The sequence below is a fragment of the Rhinatrema bivittatum genome, chromosome 8, assembly GCF_901001135.1.
Source record: "Rhinatrema bivittatum chromosome 8, aRhiBiv1.1, whole genome shotgun sequence".
NCBI lineage: Eukaryota > Metazoa > Chordata > Amphibia > Gymnophiona > Rhinatrematidae > Rhinatrema > Rhinatrema bivittatum.
Genome location: NC_042622.1, coordinates 100,247,754 through 100,266,400, shown reverse-complemented (window position 1 = coordinate 100,266,400; position 18,647 = coordinate 100,247,754). Strand labels below are relative to the sequence as shown.

General features: G+C 40.4%; 1 protein-coding gene across 8 annotated transcripts in view; it reads right to left on the bottom strand.

Annotated features, from left to right (window-relative positions):
* DAB2IP (DAB2 interacting protein) overlaps positions 1-18,647 on the bottom strand; it is a 1,007,890-nt gene that overhangs the window by 884,501 nt on the left and 104,742 nt on the right. For 3 of the 8 annotated variants that reach the window (XM_029614455.1, XM_029614458.1, XM_029614454.1), the window contains exon 2: positions 7,342-7,538. The exons of the other annotated variants lie outside the window; for them this stretch is intronic. In XM_029614455.1, coding sequence (XP_029470315.1) covers positions 7,342-7,446 — 105 coding nt within the window. In that variant the 5' untranslated portion in view covers positions 7,447-7,538. The remainder of the gene's footprint in view (positions 1-7,341; positions 7,539-18,647) is intronic. 8 annotated transcript variants of the gene reach the window in all.

Genomic DNA, 18,647 nt, shown 5'->3' with positions numbered 1-18,647 from the left:
AATCCATGTAGAAACATCAGCGTGGATTTCAGCACAGGTCTTGTTACATCGCCCCAAAGTAACCAATTTATTGAGCCATGAGCTTTTGGGAACAGAGTTCCCTTCATCAGATGCATCTGATGAAGTGGGGACTATCCTTGAAAGCTCATACATCAATATATTGGTTAGTCTATAAAGGTGCCACCCATCTCTTTGTCATTTTTGGTTTTCAGGCTGTAACCCCTGGGTGGAAGAACTCTAATAACTGTCCCCAAAGGCATATAAAAATAAAATAGATCCTATTTGCCACAGCTCTTCAGGATAGCAGTTAACATCTGAGTGGTCCAGGTTTCCCCTGTGTGGGGGAGGAGGGGAAGCTCAGTTTCAAGGCCCTTTTGCTTTTACAGACCAAAGTACCCTTTAAGTCCGTCTGTAAACAGCATTGATGATTTCCAGAGTCTAAAACAGCAATAATCACACAAATAATCACAAGCAGAGCTGAGTGGTATCAAACTTAACTTTAATGATAGTTGATCAAATTGATGAAAAATGTTCTTTACAGCTCTTTGATGTTAAATTAAATTGGTTAATCACATGGAAATGAATACATTTGTGTGTCTCTTTTGGTGGATGTCTTTAATTGATAAAGCCAATTCCTTAGTAATTTATCTCCATTTTCCTTCCAATCACTCAGAGTAAGAAAGCGTAAATCTTCTTCCAGTTCTCCAAAATGTATGCCAATTACTTAATAAAATGAGAAGTCCCAACTTTCATACGTCTTCTGAAGTCTTGAACACCATAGATCTCCTGCTGGTAGCACCAAGTTAGCACTCACCTCCCAAGTGTAACAAACTTGAGTCAATACTGAAAACTCTTGAAAACTACCTCAACATCCCCTTCTTTTTCTGCAACGGATATGAATCCATTCCTCTGGATGACACAGCTATTCCTGAAGTTCTTTGAGGAGAAAGACACCTATTCCTCTAGATGTTTGGAAAACTGAGCCCCTGGTTCCAAAAGTCACTCAATCCCAAGAAAACAAAATTAGAGGGGGAAAAAAAACCTTACTCAAATAGGGCAATCAAATGAAAGAAAGGAAGAGTGGAAAAAAATCTTCCTCTTCTAAAAAGACTCAAACTCTGGACCAAAAAATAGAGTTCACTCTCTTTACCTGGGTCTCTGTGACGAGAGCCTTCAGAGTTATTCTCCAAGCAAAATAATCAAAAGAGGAACTGCATAAGCAGAGCTGTCCCTCAAAAGGACAACTTATGAAGAAAATCTGAACTAAAAATCCATGCCCTAAGATGCTGGCAGGGGTTTATAAACACTGAGGCACACACCATCTCTTTCCCCCCCACACAGGGGAGCTCAGACCCCAATTTCTATCAATAATCTCTCTGTTCCTCCCTAACAACTTGGTCCACTCCTTTTGGTAAGGAAACCAAGGGTTCCTTTCAAGGATATCCATGATGACTATGTATGAGATAAATTTGCATGGAGACATGCCCCCCTCCCCTGTGTACATTAATCCAACTTATACATATTTATTTTTTGTTTTCCTGAAAACTAGAAAAGGTGTCTCTAGGAGAGGACTGAAAACCACAGTGAAATCTGCCTCCCAATTATATTGCCATGGGGAAAATCACAGGACTGAAGAGGAAACTGTCACAAACTAGATGTTCCTGCATGAAAACAGACTACTGCAGTGGTAATTGATACTTTAAGAACATAAGAACATGCCATGCTGGGTCAGACCAAGGGTCCATCAAGCCCAGCATCCTGTTTCCAACAGAGGCCAAACCAGGCCACAAGAACCTGGCAATTACCCAAACACTAAGAAGAACCCATGCTACTGATGCAATTAATTCACCAACTTGAAAATACAAGGGAAACCTTGTCTGGTGGTCTTTCTTGTACGGAGGTTTCCAACTAGGGTAACCGATTTGCAGTTACCCTTATGTGCTCCTCCGTCTATTATTCTTTAATTATTTTCAAAAACAGTTGTGAGAAAAAATTTTTTGTTTTTCAATTTCTCTTAAAATCCCTTCTCCCCTGCTGCTTTTCCGACCCTCGCCAATTTCTAATTCATACTTATCAAGGTCGCCGCCTTTATTGATGTTCATGGGTACGGAGCTGCGTGTCCGACACGGGCCATGTTTCGGCACTGTGTGCCTGCTTCAGGGACTATGGGAGAATTTGCTCTGTTAGCCTATAGCGGGTTCACAGCATCCTTGTTACCTTCAACATATAACAATATTTATTTATATATATATTAAATTGTGAAAAACATCAATTCAAAATGCTTTCAAATCCCACCTTCTAATTGAATAAAAACTTACTTTTCTTTGTATCGTATGTCAATCGTGCGACGCCCTTTGTGCTTGTCTGGGCGTCAGGTCTATTCTGACTCTTTTTATACCTGCCTGTGGAACACCCCTCCCTATCTTCGTCAGATTGAGGCTCTCTCAAGTGTGTGTAATTAGGGGTGATTATCTTTGTGTTATTCTCTCTCTACAAATAGACCTGACGCCCAGACAAGCACAAAGGGCGTCGCACGATTGACATACGATACAAAGAAAAGTAAGTTTTTATTCAATTAGAAGGTGGGATTTGAAAGCATTTTGAATTGATGTTTTTCACAATGTAATATATATATATAAATAAATATTGTTATATGTTGAAGGTAACAAGGATGCTGTGAACCCGCTATAGGACACAGCAAATTCTCCCATAGTCCCTGAAGCAGGCACACAGTGCCGAAACATGGCCCGTGTCGGACACGCAGCTCCGTACCCATGAACATCAATAAAGGCGGCGACCTTGATAAGTATGAATTAGAAATTGGCGAGGGTCAGAAAAGCAGCAGGGGAGAAGGGATTTTAAGAGAAATTGAAAAACAAAAAAATTTTTCTCACAACTATTTTTGAAAATAATTAAAGAATAATAGACGGAGGAGCACATAAGGGTAACTGCAAATCGATTACCCTAGTTGGAAACCTCCGTACAAGAAAGACCACCAGACAAGGTTTCCCTTGTATTTTCAAGTTGGTGAATTGATTAAAAAAAGGGGAGAGGTTAGTCAGTGATTAGTGAATACTGATGCAATTAATAGTAGTGGCTATTCCCTAAGTAAACTTGATTAATAGCAGTTAATGGATTTCTCCTCCAAGAACTTATCCAAACCTTTTTTGAACCCAGCTACACTAACTGCACTAACCACATCCTCTGGCAACAAATTCCAGAGCTTTATTGTGCTTTGAGTGAAATGTTTACTTTAATGTTTAGAGACAAAAGTTCACAAATTAAACAAGTCCACCAGAACAGCAAACATATCAAATACATTACTCCACTAGACTCAAACTAAAACCTGACAGCACTAAAAGTAAGCAACTAGTAATATTATTTTTAAATACTGGCCAAAGCATAAATGGCTTTTGCAGGACTACAGGTTGGGAAGTGGCAAAAGAAGGATGGATTAATCTAGCAACATAGTCATATTGAAGTGGAATGTATATAGTCCAGACCTGGTGAATTAAGGATGACATTTTAATAACAGTTTGATTACTAGTCTGACCAGTTTTAAAAAAGTGTACTAGAAATTATTCCAGCTTGAAACCCTACCTATTTCAGAGTTATTTTCAACAGAAAACATTCAACATTATATGCCCTCAGCACTTGCTATATCCTGCAGGCAAACAGTGGGGCACCAAGTCCATAGGCCTTCTAGTTCCTGACATTCAACTGTGTACAAAATATGCAAAGGACCAAAGGCCTACCCAAATACCTTTTATACAATCTGAGGGAGGAAGCAAAATGAGATAGAATATCTCCAAATATTCTGCAATGTATCCGGAATACCGCAGAATATAAACAAAACAAAAAAAAAAATTAAAGAGCCAACAACCAGAAAATATTTGCTCTAGTCTAGAGAAAGGGCATAGTGTTTATACAAACTGAAAAAAGTATGCAAACTAGGATTCTTGCTGTTGTGAATTAGTGATGAAACAAAAATTGTTCTTTATGCCATTCTGCAGATGTGTTTCAGTATTAACCCACTGGCTCTGCATCAGATTTTTGTTAAATTTTTCCAGCAATTTTGCAACAATATGCCACCTTAAGCAAAATGAACTTTATTTTAAACCTCAAATGAAAGTTATATCCAAAAAAGAAAAAAAGTGTCGAGTTCTCATGCAACAATTTGCCAAAAAGAAAGAAATATTCTCATTTGTATCATTTATTAGCCATTAATATAGCACAACTACCAGACTAGAAATGTAAAAAAAGAAAATATTTCATACCCCCAGGTATTTTAATCTAGAGAAATGACTGATTAAATGAAATTAAGCTAAATTCTCCAAAGCCCTCCAGGGTTCCTCATTATGCCTTTTATTATCAAAGATATATTGACTGTCTTGCAATGATTGCCAAGTGTGGAGGTTATAAGCAAGGGCACAACTCTCACAGGAACAAAAAAAAAATAGTTCTCTTTTGCTTGAGTTAAAATTTAAAAAATAAAAATAAACCTCATGCAATATTAAAAGCACCTGGAAATTTGCTGGCTAAGCAAGGTTTACACTTGTACTGCTAAATAGGTTGTTTCAAAGATTTCTTTAAAACATAAAATAAACACCATAAAACCTACAATATTCAATAAGAACATAAAAACAGTAAACAAAGCAACATAAGATCCTTTTAAATCAATAAAACAATATAGAATTAAAGATCATAAAGCAGTAAACACACTAATCATAATAAGACTGCTTGATCCAATTACAGAAGGCAAGTACAGTTGTTATCCACCAAGATCAGTAGATTGGTGGAATACAAATATTTTAAAATAAATCCTTCCCATTAATTGAGGATCCATGATGGCAAGATCACAGAAGTGAAGCACTGGGTAACCTGCATGGAGTGGTGGGTACAGCCCATAAACAGCAGTGTGCTTCTAAGAAGGCATTTGCATGGAGTGGCAATTACAGCCCAAAAACAGCATTGGCACTGTATTCTACTTCCTACCAAGCAATGGGATAACCTGCACAGAATAGGGGTTATAATCCTATGCAGCAGTGGTATAATTGCATTGGGATTCCAGGAAGGCTGGGAAACCAGCATGGAGAGACCATGGTTAAACCCAAACTTATGGGCAGGCTGAATTTTAACACAGAAGGGGACCTGGGTGTCAGTTTAAATACTGGTTGTGTATGAAGCAAAGTTGAAAATGGCAAGGCCTGAAATGGTCTACTAGAAGAGAAGATGGAAGCAATCAAGGAAACAGATTTTGGGTATGTTAGGGAGGATATGGAGTGATTGGAAAAGGGTTGAGGGAGGGAGTGGTGTCGGGTTATATGCGGGAACTCATATATAGATCTACCCAAAATACATGAATCAAAACTGAGCAGTCTGGATGGACCTTTTTGGACTTAATCTGCTGTCATTCACTATGGTACTGTGTATAAAGAGAACAGAGAATAAATCAGAGTATACAATAAGAAAGGAAAGTTGAGATCATAAATTACAAACCCTGTTGGAACAGCCAACTTTTCACAATACTCCTAAAACTCAAATAATCGATTACTGACCGTACTTCTCTTGGCACAGAATTCTACAGGCAAGAAACATTGCTAGAGAATACTCTCTCGCGTCTCTGGCAATTTAAACTTTGTGGTTGGTGGGGATTAAGAGATAAGAGAGCCTCATGACATGATTTCAAGTTATACCCCAAGCTGTAAAAAAGATAGCTAATCTCTTAAATAGACAGGTCTTAGTCCATTTATATATTTATACAATTTTTATTGCATCAAATGCTCCAGGAGCTTTGGAACAATATAAAAAGTTCAAAATCAAAACAACCCATTGTCAATGATAGGGAAAAATGAAAGAAACAGCCTCCTCCCAAAAAAGATCCTGACTTATTTAATAATGAAAGAAAACAAGAAATAGAGAAAACGTATCTTTAGCAGCTTAGACCTAAAAGATGCTAAGACTGCACAGCTAGTGGATGAATCTTGCAGGGAAGAGAGTCCTAGGGTTAGGTGCACTCTTAATAAATTGTTTTCCTAGCTCTGTTCATGCATGGGTAGGCGTGTGCCTCTACCACCTGATCAATTTGCGAGATGGAGAAACCTCACAGGACAGGCTAAGGAGACTGGAGTTTCTAGGACAGATCTGTACAGTAACAAATGTTTCTTTTCCATGGCGGTGCTGTGGATCAATTCCATTGGTTTAGCCATTTCTGTCAAATTGTTCATATCCTCACAAGCCTGGGGATTTATTTTTTGTCTTGGCAAATAACCTTAAACACAAAGAGAGACATTCTGCTACTTTTGTTTAATAATATTCCAACCCAAATAAAAACTGACCAGCAGTTCTATCAGAAGCACTCTCTGACCTCTCCACGCCTTAGAATCCCTTACTCAGATATGGAGTTTCAGAGCAAACGCTCAGCTCAGCAGCATCCACAGACTGCCTTGCAACATCCAAACACTACAGCTGCCTCTTGTCCAGAAAGACCGCCAACCTCTAGGTTTAAGGAATGGTTTACTCCTGTATATAGTCTGCACATCCTGGTGATAGCTGCAGGAAATGGCAGAACCAGCCAATCCGAATATTTAATTTGTTTATATCTGGCAAATGACAACGAATGAATCCAAAGGAAGTTTCATCAATGAACAGAACAAACAATAGTTATTGTGTATGACATAGGACTCTGGTCTTGAAAGCTCATAAAGAACCTGGAAAATTCTTATATTGGTCCTACGGTATCTATTTGAGGTCTCACAGTCTGCAAAGAATCCAGCTTCTTGCAGGTCCAGTCCAGCTGCTGGAACTGTGCCGCAATAAAAATCCAAAACAGAAGGAAGTCAGTTTAAATCAAAAGCCTTCTAGCCATGCACCAAAGCATAACGACTCTTTAAATCTTTAGACTCTGCAAAAATGGTACAAAAGCAAAATAAACTTACGATAGATTAAAAAAAACCGGTAGGGAACAGTTGCTAAAAGTGTAAGTGGGTGTATGTGAACAGAGGAAGCATCAGCAACAGACCTCAGAGCAGCAAGCTGCGGTGCCATGATTGCTGAGGTAATTATGAGTAATTTAGCAGTGGGAAGCTTCATTTAAAAACATACTGTTCTACGCAAACATATTCTGTACTTTAAGCCAAGAGATGCAACTTTTTAGCAAACTTAATCCATTACACTTCTGCCATGGGGACAACAGGGACAGAAATGCGTGTAAGGAAATGCAAATCATTAAAATTGCACATCAGTTTAGCTATCTCAAACTTCTGTAGTTGGTAGCATTAAAAAAAAATCTCTGACATATGGAGAGAATTAGAAATATCTCTCAGACGAAATTTAGCTTACCTGACAATTTATTTTTCTTGAATCCTGCTTCACCGCCAGACACGTGGGTTTACTCCCTCTATCAGCAGATGGAGGCAGAGGACACGCTTTTTTGTGCGACATCATCACTGATCATTACCATGGTTCAGCTCCAGCAAAAGACAATATTCTTATGTCAAAGCCATGAAGGATTAAAAATAAACAGACTCCAAAGTAACCTGTAAATAACATGAAATAAAGAAGGATCCTTTTCAGGTGGTTTAAGAAAATATCATCCAAAATTCTTTTGGTTAATGAGAAAGAACAAGGAAAGATAAAAGAACAAGTGAACATCCAGTTGTCCTCTAGGCAACAGCAAATCGGTTTCTATAATCTGAGGTACACAGAAATAATCTACACAGTGCCAACTTCTTGGGAGAGACCTAAAGTAGGATAGCAGCATTAAAAAGGAAAGGAAAGAAAAATTATCAGATACATTAAATTTCTCCATCATCATTCTGCCACAACAGTCCAGACACGTGGGAAGTACCCAAACCCAATTAATCTAGGAGGGAAGAAGCCAGGGCCGACATAAGAACAGCAGCATCAAAAGCTGCATTCTCCCTTGTATGTATATCCAAACCTATAATGCTTAGTGAATATGTGCAAAGAAGTAGAAGTTTGAAAATATATTCCAGTAAGAGATGTCGATGCTGCCCAGGAAGAAGCTGGCGCTCTCGTTGAGTGAGTCCAAAGGACTTCTGGAGTTTGAGGGCCTTTCAGTAGGCAAGCTGAAGCAATCATTTCTTTAATTCACTTAACCAAGGAAGCCTTGGAAGCTGCCTCGCCCTTACATTGTCCTCCAAACAATTTGTCTGGTGTCCAGAACGGATTGGTAACATCGATGGATCAATTTTTTTTACAATGACACTCTTCCCACGAGAATACTTGGAGAGAAATTGTTTGGTTTAAGAGAAATGAAGAGATCACTTTCGGTAAAAAAGAAAAGGCTGGATGAAGAGAAATGGAATCTGAGAAATAAATTAGAAAAGGATCTCTACAGAATATAGCTTGCAACGCTAATCCATGTGGCAGATTAAATAGCTACCAGATAAATCACCTTCAGGGACAGATATTTTAGAGAAGCTCTCATAAATGGTTCGAATGATGGATCTACTAAGACTCTGAGAACCAGATTAAGGTTCCAGTGAGGGATAAGAGGTCAGAAAAAGGATCACACTCACTTAACACCTGTCCCCCAGGAAGAACACAAGATATATCTGATTAGAAACTCTGTGGACTCTGCTTGTGTAGCATGAAAAACTGCAACTTGCACCTTTAGAGAGTTTGCAACTAGAATTTATCCAACAGTCTCTGTAGGAAGGTCAGGATGCTAGAAATATTCAAACACTAAAGGCGAAACAGATCATTCTTTGCAGCACGCCTCAATAGATGCTAGACACGAACATAAGCCAGTGAAGTGGAGTTCTTGCAAACTTTCAATGAAGTTGAAAACCACAAAGGAGAAATAATATTTTCTGTGTAACCATGACCTCTCAAGAATGAGGCCCTAAAATAAAATAGAACCAAATCTTCCATGAGAATCAGACCTTGAATTAAGAGTACACAACCCTCCAGAAAGTGTATCAGAGAAGTGACCTGTAATCTTACTAGATCTGTACACCATATTCTTGGCCATTCCAGAGCTACTAAAATTACCAGCAAAGGGAGACTCTTTATTCTTCTCAGATTTCTTCCTATCAGAAGCCAGAGAGGAACAATAGTTAACCTAGTGGCCAAGGCTGAACTAGGACATCTGTTCCTTTGGAGGTATACTCCTTGCACTAGCTGTGAAGAAATGAAGGGAAAATCAGAGATCAATTGGGTTCTCTGGCACTGCATGGGCCTAATGCTCCCTGTCGCCTCTTAGATTCTGGGTCTCCATGTAGTCTGGAAGGCTATAACCTAATGAAACCCAGATGAGCAACTCCAGGTTATAACATTTCTGCACTCACTGAGTGCTGATTGTTGCAGCAAACACCTCCCTTCATCATCGCATGCGCAAATTACCAATTCCTGCAAACAAGGGATGGCATTTCTTTGCAAGCAATTTTATGATTGGTTGCACAAAACTGGATTGCCTCTTCTTTTACTACTGGCAACAAAGTAAATCAATGCTAACCTGATGGTTCTGGTTTCCAGCCTGCTGATGAGCCATAAGCCTCGAGACTCCAAAGTCCCTGAGCTACTTGATACTGCTAGTCGGCACCCCAATCCATCAGGCTTATCTCTGTTAAAAATTCCCAGGAAGGAGGTTCCAAACTCATTCCCTTCTGTAGGTTTAATGGAGTCAACCACTACAAGAGGCTCTGCTTTACCAACGTCTGAAGGGAAAGACGGACTTCGTAGTCTTGTGTGTAAGGGGACCATTGAGAAAGTAGAGATTTGTAGGGGATGTATGCAAGCTCTGGCCCATAGCACAAGATCCAAGGTGGTTGCCATGGCCTCTATTAGTTGCAAGTAATGGCAAGCTCTAGGTGCTGTTTGAGAAAGAAATACCTGCACTTGGCTGATGATTTGGTTATTGTTTACAGAGACAAAAAAAATGTGATCTACCTTGGTACTGAAAAGAGCTCCTAGATATCCCAGAGACTGAGAAGGTTGTAATTTGGTCTTGCTAAACTTGGTTACCCAGCCCAAGCTTTCTAAAACATGTCCTACTCTTTTGGAAACAGTGATGCAGTCTTGACAGGACATGGCTCTAATTAACTAATCGTCCAAAATCCACTTCTTTATCAAGAAAGCTGCCACGACTACCATTACCTCGATAACTTTTCTTGGAGCTGTAACAAGATCAAAAGGTAAGGTTTTTTTCAAAATGCGAAAACCGAGAAATCTTTGATGGTGTTTCCAGATGGCAATATGAAGTAAGTTTCTAAGAGATCTAGAGAGCAGAGAAACTCTCCCTTCCATACCACCACTAAGACTGACTGGAGGATCTCCATTTGAAAATGGGAGAGTCAAAAACTGTTGTTCATTCCCTTGAGCTCAACAATGGATCTGAAGGATCCATCCTTCTGTGGAGCCATGAAGTAAATAGAATACCAACTGTGACCCTGGGCTTCGAGTGGAGCTGGAGTGGTGCTGGAGCTTCGAGTGGTGCTGGAGCTAAAGCTTTTTTATGCTAGCATGAACTGCTATCTTTTGACAGGAAACACACACAGGGATACCATAAGGGCATCAGAAACTGGAGTAACAAATTCTAAGGCTTAGTCTTTTTGAATCACATCCAAAACCCACTGATCAAAAGTTATGTGGTCCATTCCTAGTTTAAAAAAAAAAAAAAAAAAAAGCTGAAGGTGACTGCCCACAAGTATTTACAAGGAGAGGACCAACTGACTTTAATTAGAAAAAACAGAGATCCCTGAAGAACGAGATGACTCTTCTCCGTCTTCTTGGCTCCCTGAAATGACTAACTTCCATTAAATCTGAATGATTAGAAGAGGACTGCTTCCCCCAGTCTATACTTCCTGGAGTTCCTAAATTTACTACAACCTCTGTTAGCTCTATAATAAATTTGAACCTTATTTGTATGAAGCCTTTGTGGTTTAACTTCCCCAAGCTTCTCGACTAGCTTGTCCAGATTATCACCAATTTTCCTTTAAAGGGAAGTTTATTTGGCAAACTTCAGATGACACATCAGCCAAATAATATTGAAGTCATAAAAGTGTCCTGGCAGCCACAGAAGATGTAACAGACTTTGAAAAAATTCTAATTAGGTCATACAGGGCATCAGCTAGGAAGGAGGCCCCTGATTCCAAATGAACCACCATCTGTCCATCAGAGAGCTACTGTACCCAACACAAAAGCACTCAAGCAACATGACAAAACAGATTGTGATCTGTGGAGGTTAACATCATGAAAGTAAAGGCATGCTTTAAATAAAGCTTCAATTTTATGATTCTAAGGATATTTGAGTGTAACAGCTCCCTCTACCTGCAGAGCAGGAGAATAATGCAGTAGGGCAGGAAACTTGATCTCAGAATGGTGGCCATTCCCACTGAAATGGCCATCTGAACTGAAGTAAATTCAGAAAAACTGTCCCAGCCCTCAAGGGCTAAAACCAAGGACTTAGCAACATCATCATCATCAGTGCTGGCCAAAACGGATTTGGGAGAGAGTGTACAGGAAACTCCCTCAAGCCACCTTAAGGGATCAGCCATAGCTCTCTAGCCCAGTCCTCCTTAAGGATCAGCCCCATAAGGGATTCTGGGTAAAGGGAGGCTCCCCTCACCATACTATAAGGAGTCAGGGCCCAGAAGCATTAGAGTGGCCCCAGGGAACAGGCAGGAAAGTCAGAGTACTAGCAGATGACATATGTTTTAAGCTTTTAGAACTTGTTAAAGTCTACAAAGGTAAGCAGCCTTTTGTGCTGTACTTTTCTGTTATTGTAAATAAAGTTTGTGTGTGGAAACAGCCAGAGTCTGCCTCAGTCTGTCCTTCTGGCTGTTTTCCCAAGCTGTGGCCACTCCTAGTTACCACAAAAGATTTTTTGTGTCCCTCCCCCCCCCCCCCACTAAAAGATTTAGCCTTCTCAGAACTCAAACAGAATAGACTGGCAGGGCTATTCACCCGACAACCCCCATGGTTTAAAAAATGGCACTGAACAACAAAGTGGAGAGGATCTCAAACTGCCTGAAATTGCCCCTCCCCCCAGAAAAACATACCCCTTTCCAGTAGGTTAAGTCAGCAGTTGCTAATGAAAACTGCCCAGCACAATATTACTCTCTCTCTTTTTTTTTTTTTTTTACTTTAAGTAAAAAACAAAAATTAGAGAGATGGAGAGTGAGGGGGAGAGAAAGCAGGAGAAAATATTTTTCTTCAGAAGATCTTTCAAAAGGTATAAAACAAACAGATATCTCACCCTCTCAATTCTACCGAATGCACTCTGGGGTTGGGAATCTCTTGGAAGGGCTTGCTGAACTGGTAACAAAAGCAAGTAGCCTGCCCCCACGGCAGTAAAAACAGCTCTAAATACTAAGACAAATATTCTGCTGCTCCAAAACAATATATCCAGTCATCTACTGGAGACAGATAATACTAGCTTTTGCTGGAGCTGCACCATGGTAACAACCAGTGATGTCATCACAGAACAAAAATCTGTCCTCTGTCTCCATCTACTAGTAAGGGGAGCCACCCCATATATTTGGGCTGGTGTTGCAGGATAAGGAAATGACATTTGCCCCAAATGGAAAAAGTAAAAGAAGGTCTTCCTTTAGAAATATTCTAGAAGTAAATTACTTCATATTCCAAGCTGTGCACTTCAGGTTCAACCTTTGGTCTTAATCAAATTATATTTGGCCACTTCGGTTCACTCCACAGCAAACAATAGCTCCTGTCAGATGAGCCTAGCTCATCTGACAGTCTCTCTGGGCAAGAGATGGCCAAATCTGAGCACTAAGAAGGCTGAATTACCTCTGGCCCATAAAGGCAAGTGGATGGCTCTTGCTGACAACACCATAAATCGAGGGGCAACTATTAATTTTTCTTGTGACTGTTGGCACTAGTGTCAACCTGTAGACCAAAAGGTTGAACCTGAAGGGCACAACTTGGAATATGAAATAATTCATATTCATGCCCATCACAAATAGCATGAACGGAAAAACAAAAGGTGCAGACACACAAAAAAAAAAAAGAAAATCATCATTCATTTAAAGTGGTTGAAAATTATTCATCAGGCAGGAAGAGACAACGGGGAAACACAATAGTTTGAAAATATAAAATGATATGCAGGACCCAGGTTTAATTTAGATTCAATTAATTTAATTCACAGAAGCTCTAAGTTTGAAAGCATGCCTGTGCTGTTAGAAGTCACCTTTTGGGGCTAGCCCCGTAGCTCAATGAAAAGACTGTTCACTTCCATACAGGCAGGGTCAGTGCTAGCATTTTTGCTGCCCTGTGTGAAAAATTACTGTGCTGCCTCCCCCCCCCCCTCTCCCCCACACATTGTTCATTCATTCTCTGTCCCGGGACCACCAAAAGAACGCCCAGCTCCCTTCGGTGATTCAAACTTGAAAAAGTGACACCAACCCTCCCCCCCCCATGGCTGGTGCAAGGCTATTAGGCGAACCTTATAGCCTTGCACAACACTCCCCACTCCATTCCACACCCACACAGTTGAGTTATGCATTTATATTTTACATGAAAAATATCAAAGTACATTATTCTGAGGTATATCACATATTATATTTACATGCACTGCTGTGATGCCAACCAGAAATCCCTGCAAAAAAGACACTTGGAACCCATATGGTATTAGGCCTGTTGTGATGTGTGTTGGGTGTGGAATTGACCCTCTGAAAGCCCTAAAACACTAATACACTAAAAAGCCCTAAAACACTAATATACTAACAACACGGCAGCCAGAATATTGACAAATACACAGAGAAGAGATCACATCTCCCCTATCCTCAGGGACCTACACTGGCTGCCGATTCATTATAGAATCTTATATAAGTCCATCACCATAATATACAAAGCAATCCAACAAATTGCTCCGCTCAACCTACAAATCCCTTTCAAAAAACATACATCCTCCAGACCCATAAGAGAGTACTATAAGGAATTTCTACAGGTACCTCATTCTAAAACCTCCCTTCATATAACCTTCAGAGACAGGGCTTTCTCCACAGCAGGACCACCTCTTTGGAACTCCATCCCATCGGAGCTACGGCAGGAACCTTGCCTCCCAACATTCAGGAAAAGACTCAAAACCATTCAGGAAAAGACCGATTAATCCTATTCAGCCAGTTCAACCACTACCCCTTGTAAAAATGTTATTACTAATGTAAATACCTCCATCCAATGTTATCCTCTCCCTTTCTTCTCTTCTCCCAGTTCTAGTACCTTGTTATTTGTAACTGCTTCCCCCTCACTAATAGATTACTCAATTTGTTCTTTGTACACCCCTGTTTTATGTAAACCGGCATGATGTGATTGTATCATGAATGCCGGTATATAAAAATTTTAAATAAATAAAAATAAAATAAAAACGTGGCTTTTTAAAAAAGCCTTCCCAGACTCGGATTAAATCTTAACTCACCACTAACCAATTTCCAATCACTACCCTTACGCAGAAAAACCATAACTTCCTATCACTACCCTTACGTAAAAAATTACAAAATGGCAAATGGACTTGACCTAGTAAATACCATAAACCTTTTAAAATGTACCACGTCAAATTTCGGTTAATATATTCTGTTAAATTTCCTATCATTTTTCTCTGCTCCCAGTTGTACTTCCCTGTTTTATTGTAACTGTAATTGTTTTTCGTTCAGCACCTGTTATTTATCTCGTTCACTGTAACTTTTATCACTCCCCCTGTTTACTGTAAACCGGCATGATGTGATACCCTCACGAATGCCGGTATAGAAAAAACGAAAATAAATAAATAAAATAAATAATACATTTCCTATTAGGAGATTGCCTGACCTCAGTCACACAAGCAGAACATAAACAGACCCTCACCAAATATAGAACAGAGCAACCATAAAGTAGAAATACAAACACGCAGACAAAAACTGAACTGGAAACCGCAAGAAACCAGACACTATGAAATGCAACAATGAAAAAAGAGAACCATCACCATTCCTCAAACATCAAACAATAAAATCAAGAAATAAAATAAATCATAATACTAAAAACATACTATTTCAAAAAAAGCTGATGAATAAAAAATCAAATAATTAAAAACTCATACAAGATTTTTGTTTTAAATGTCCCAAACACCAATAAAATATTTCAAAACAGCAGACACAGCAAATAACTGAAAAATAAAACTAAAAGGGATTTAAAAAATTCATGCTCTCCATACCTGGGAACTTTGATTTCCAGTCACCCTGAGATTGTTATGGATTAGTCAAAGAGGGATACACAGACTTTCTCCTCTCTTTCTTATATACACACACATGCTCCCTCTCAGACAACCCTGAAGGCATCTGCAGCTTTTCTTTGGTTGGGATCTACCAGCAGCATCAGGCCATCATCTTCATTTCAGCTGCTGGCAGGTTGGAATCCACCTGTAGCACCCATTCTCTCTCTCTCATACACATACGCACACTGAAGGCCGACCCCCTCTCTTTCTTTTGCCAGCAACCTAGGAGCCTCTCTTGTTTCTCTGCTGCCACTATCACTGCTGCCGTGTGACTGCTACTGGCACTGAAGCCCGTTCTGCTGCCTCCTCTGTGCATGCCCCGTGGTATTAAAAATTTGTGGGGCTTCCAGTTCCTCCATGCTGATCTCGTACATCATGAGATCGGCATAGAGAAAGTGCTACTCTTGCACATTCCCAAAGATAACACATGCCAATCGCTAAAAATTCAAAAATGATTTTTTTTTTTTTTTACCTTTGCTGTCTGATCTTAGCTTTCTAATCAGCTGGTCACAGGCTTTTTTTTCCCCACCTTCCCTTTCTTGGTCTTTTGCCAATTCCTTTTACAAGGTCTTTTTTTTTTCTGTTTTCTCTATCCACCTGTTTTTGTCTCTTCTCCCTTAAACACACACTCAGGTTCTTATTCTCACATGCTGTCTCTCTCTCTCTCACATACACAGGCTCTCAAACTCACATGCTGTCACACACAGGTTCTCACATGCTGTCTCTCTCACACACACACACAGGTGCTTTCACTTTCACATAGTCTCACACACTTTCAACATGCTGTCTCTCCAATCATACAGATTCTCACTCCCACACACAATCTCTCAACTCACTCTCATACACACACTCTACAGATCCTCAGCCTCTCTCTCATCTCTAGGCCTCCTCTTTGGGGGTCGCTGCGGGATGGGCTCCACAGCAGCCCTGATCTTCTCAGGTAGCTGCGAGGTGGGATCCGTGGTGGCCCTGCTACAAACGCTGCTCTTCTTCTGCACGCGGCCGATGCTCCTCCTCCTTCCTGCCCGTGCAGCTCCGGCAATGTTTTTCTTAGAGGACTTCACAGACAGGCAGGCAGGCAGGCAGGAAGAGAACCTGGATGTGACTTTTTCTTCAGGCCATGGTGGGATGAGCTCCACCACAGCCCCACCGATCTTTCTGCTGTGTGCGGCTAGCACACAGCATAAAAGCAATACGCACACCTGCCCTCCCCCCCCCCGATACAAAACTGTCTCTTGCCGCTGCTGGACCCGATTCCACCAGCGGCAGAAGAATCTCAGATATAATTACTCTTTTAATACTTTATCCACAACAGAGATGCATTCCAAAAGACAAGACTAAAGCCATCGTGTCTCAGATTGCGCAGTCGCTTTGTTGTCCCTCCCAAGATACCAGAGCTGCACAATGAAGAGGGCCAAGGATACCAGGAGACTCCAACACACCAAGTGCTGTGTGCTTGAGATTCCATAAAACTGTCAGAGCGCTGTTTGCAACTTATTTCTTCTGCCGATGGGATCGGGTCCACCGGCGGCAACACTGGCCTCTCCCTGCACGGTTTGCACACCCGGTGATGCCGGGCCTGCATGCAGGAGGATCAGAGTTCAATTTGCCAGATTTTTGCTTCTCAGCTTGGCCAGGAGCTGGAGGCAGAAGGATCTGTAGAGGCACTGCTTGCCAGGAAGGGTTTATGGGGAAGGAACCTCACACCCACCGCTCAAGAGCCGCACCTAGTAGCCAGAATCTGGGCAGTGAATTTCAGAAAGGACTGTGGCCCCTGGCTAAGGATTCTCACTGCAAAGGCTAGACTAGACAAGAAGTGAATTCAAATTGAGGGGAGGAGAAAATCCCCCCCCCCCCCATCCCCAAGTAGTTACAATGAAGATTCATAGCACCATAGCCCAGTAAAGGCCAATTCCAATTTTAAAAAAAATTTTGCTCATAGGACCCCCCTAAGATGAATCTATGTATAAAGAAATGCATCCATCCCAAATCATGCATGCAGTTGTCTTCAGTTAAAGACTGCATATAAACCTGAAATTTTGCACTTGATAGCAGGATATTTTTCAGGGAGTATGTGCCAGTACCAAGTACAAGCACCTTTCTCCTTGGTTTCTAAATTTTTATTTATCCTTCTTTATGTCAAACTAAATCAAAATACTATTTTAAATGAACAACAAACAGGTTGATAGAAAAAAAAACAAAAAAAACAAACAGACCTCATGAATGTTAAACCAAGCCCATCACTGGACACATTCTTCCAAAACAAAGAGATGCTGGTGGATTGGTGCGGCCCAGCCGCAAGTGCATTTCCATACAGGCAACAGACTGACATCTCAGGCCTGTGAGCTTTTGGACACCAAACCATTCCCAGCAAAAAGAGGCACGTTCTGTACTGGATGAGCTATCCCTAATTCAGGTCCGTGAAAGCAGTACCAGCAAATATTTTTATGTAATCCAATTGGTAGCTAGGACCAAAAAAAAAAAAAAAGATCCCTACCCCCCCCCCCCCCCTTTGTGTTTCATTCCTGAGGCAATATCAATGTTCAAAGTTATTTGTTAAGCACCTCCTTCTCAGTCACTCCCCTCCACTATAAATCCAAGCAAATCATAAGAGGTTGCTGATGTGGTGATTCCTATCTGAACTTCCACACGCTTACACTGACACATGCAAAGTGCAAACACAGCACAAACTTACCAGAGAATGAATTCAGGAAAGGAGATTCAAAACCAGATAGAATACCAATAGATAGAGGGGTATGTAGACCCAGTGAGATCTTTGCTATATTTTACAAGGAGAAAGAGCGTGCATAGGTTAGGCGCAGGTTTTTCTGTCTCCTGACAGAAGGGGGCTAGTCCCATGATCTTATTCACTTGGGTGTCCACAAACCTCACACCACCAGCCACGAGGTTCTCACATTATGATCCACAGATCATCATTCTCCAGGTGGTATAACATAATATTATTCAAAGCTTAACTTATCTTAAAAGTAGAATATAGAACTTAAAACCTGGCTATTTAAGCAAGCATTCTCAGTCTGAACTTGATGTACACCCTCAGAAATTGGAAATTCGCCTTTGAATGAACCCTAACCCTCTCCTCCTCTCTATACTTCCTTTCCACTTAAACTTTTACCTACTCTTTCCTCCCCACTTTATTTTCTCCCTTACTTACCATTAACCTTCTCTCTCTCTTTAATTACCCAGACCTTACACTTATAATTTTCAACCTCACCCCTCCTCACCTCCAATCTGACTTTTCCTTACACTTTAGCTAATATCTCCTTTATACATAAGGAAACCCAATTTTAAGATACTTTCCTTTTAATGTCATTTAATGATGTTCGTCATTACTCTGCTTTAGCCGAGATGTTAATTATAATACTAATGTTTTTATGTTACAAATGTTCCATGTATG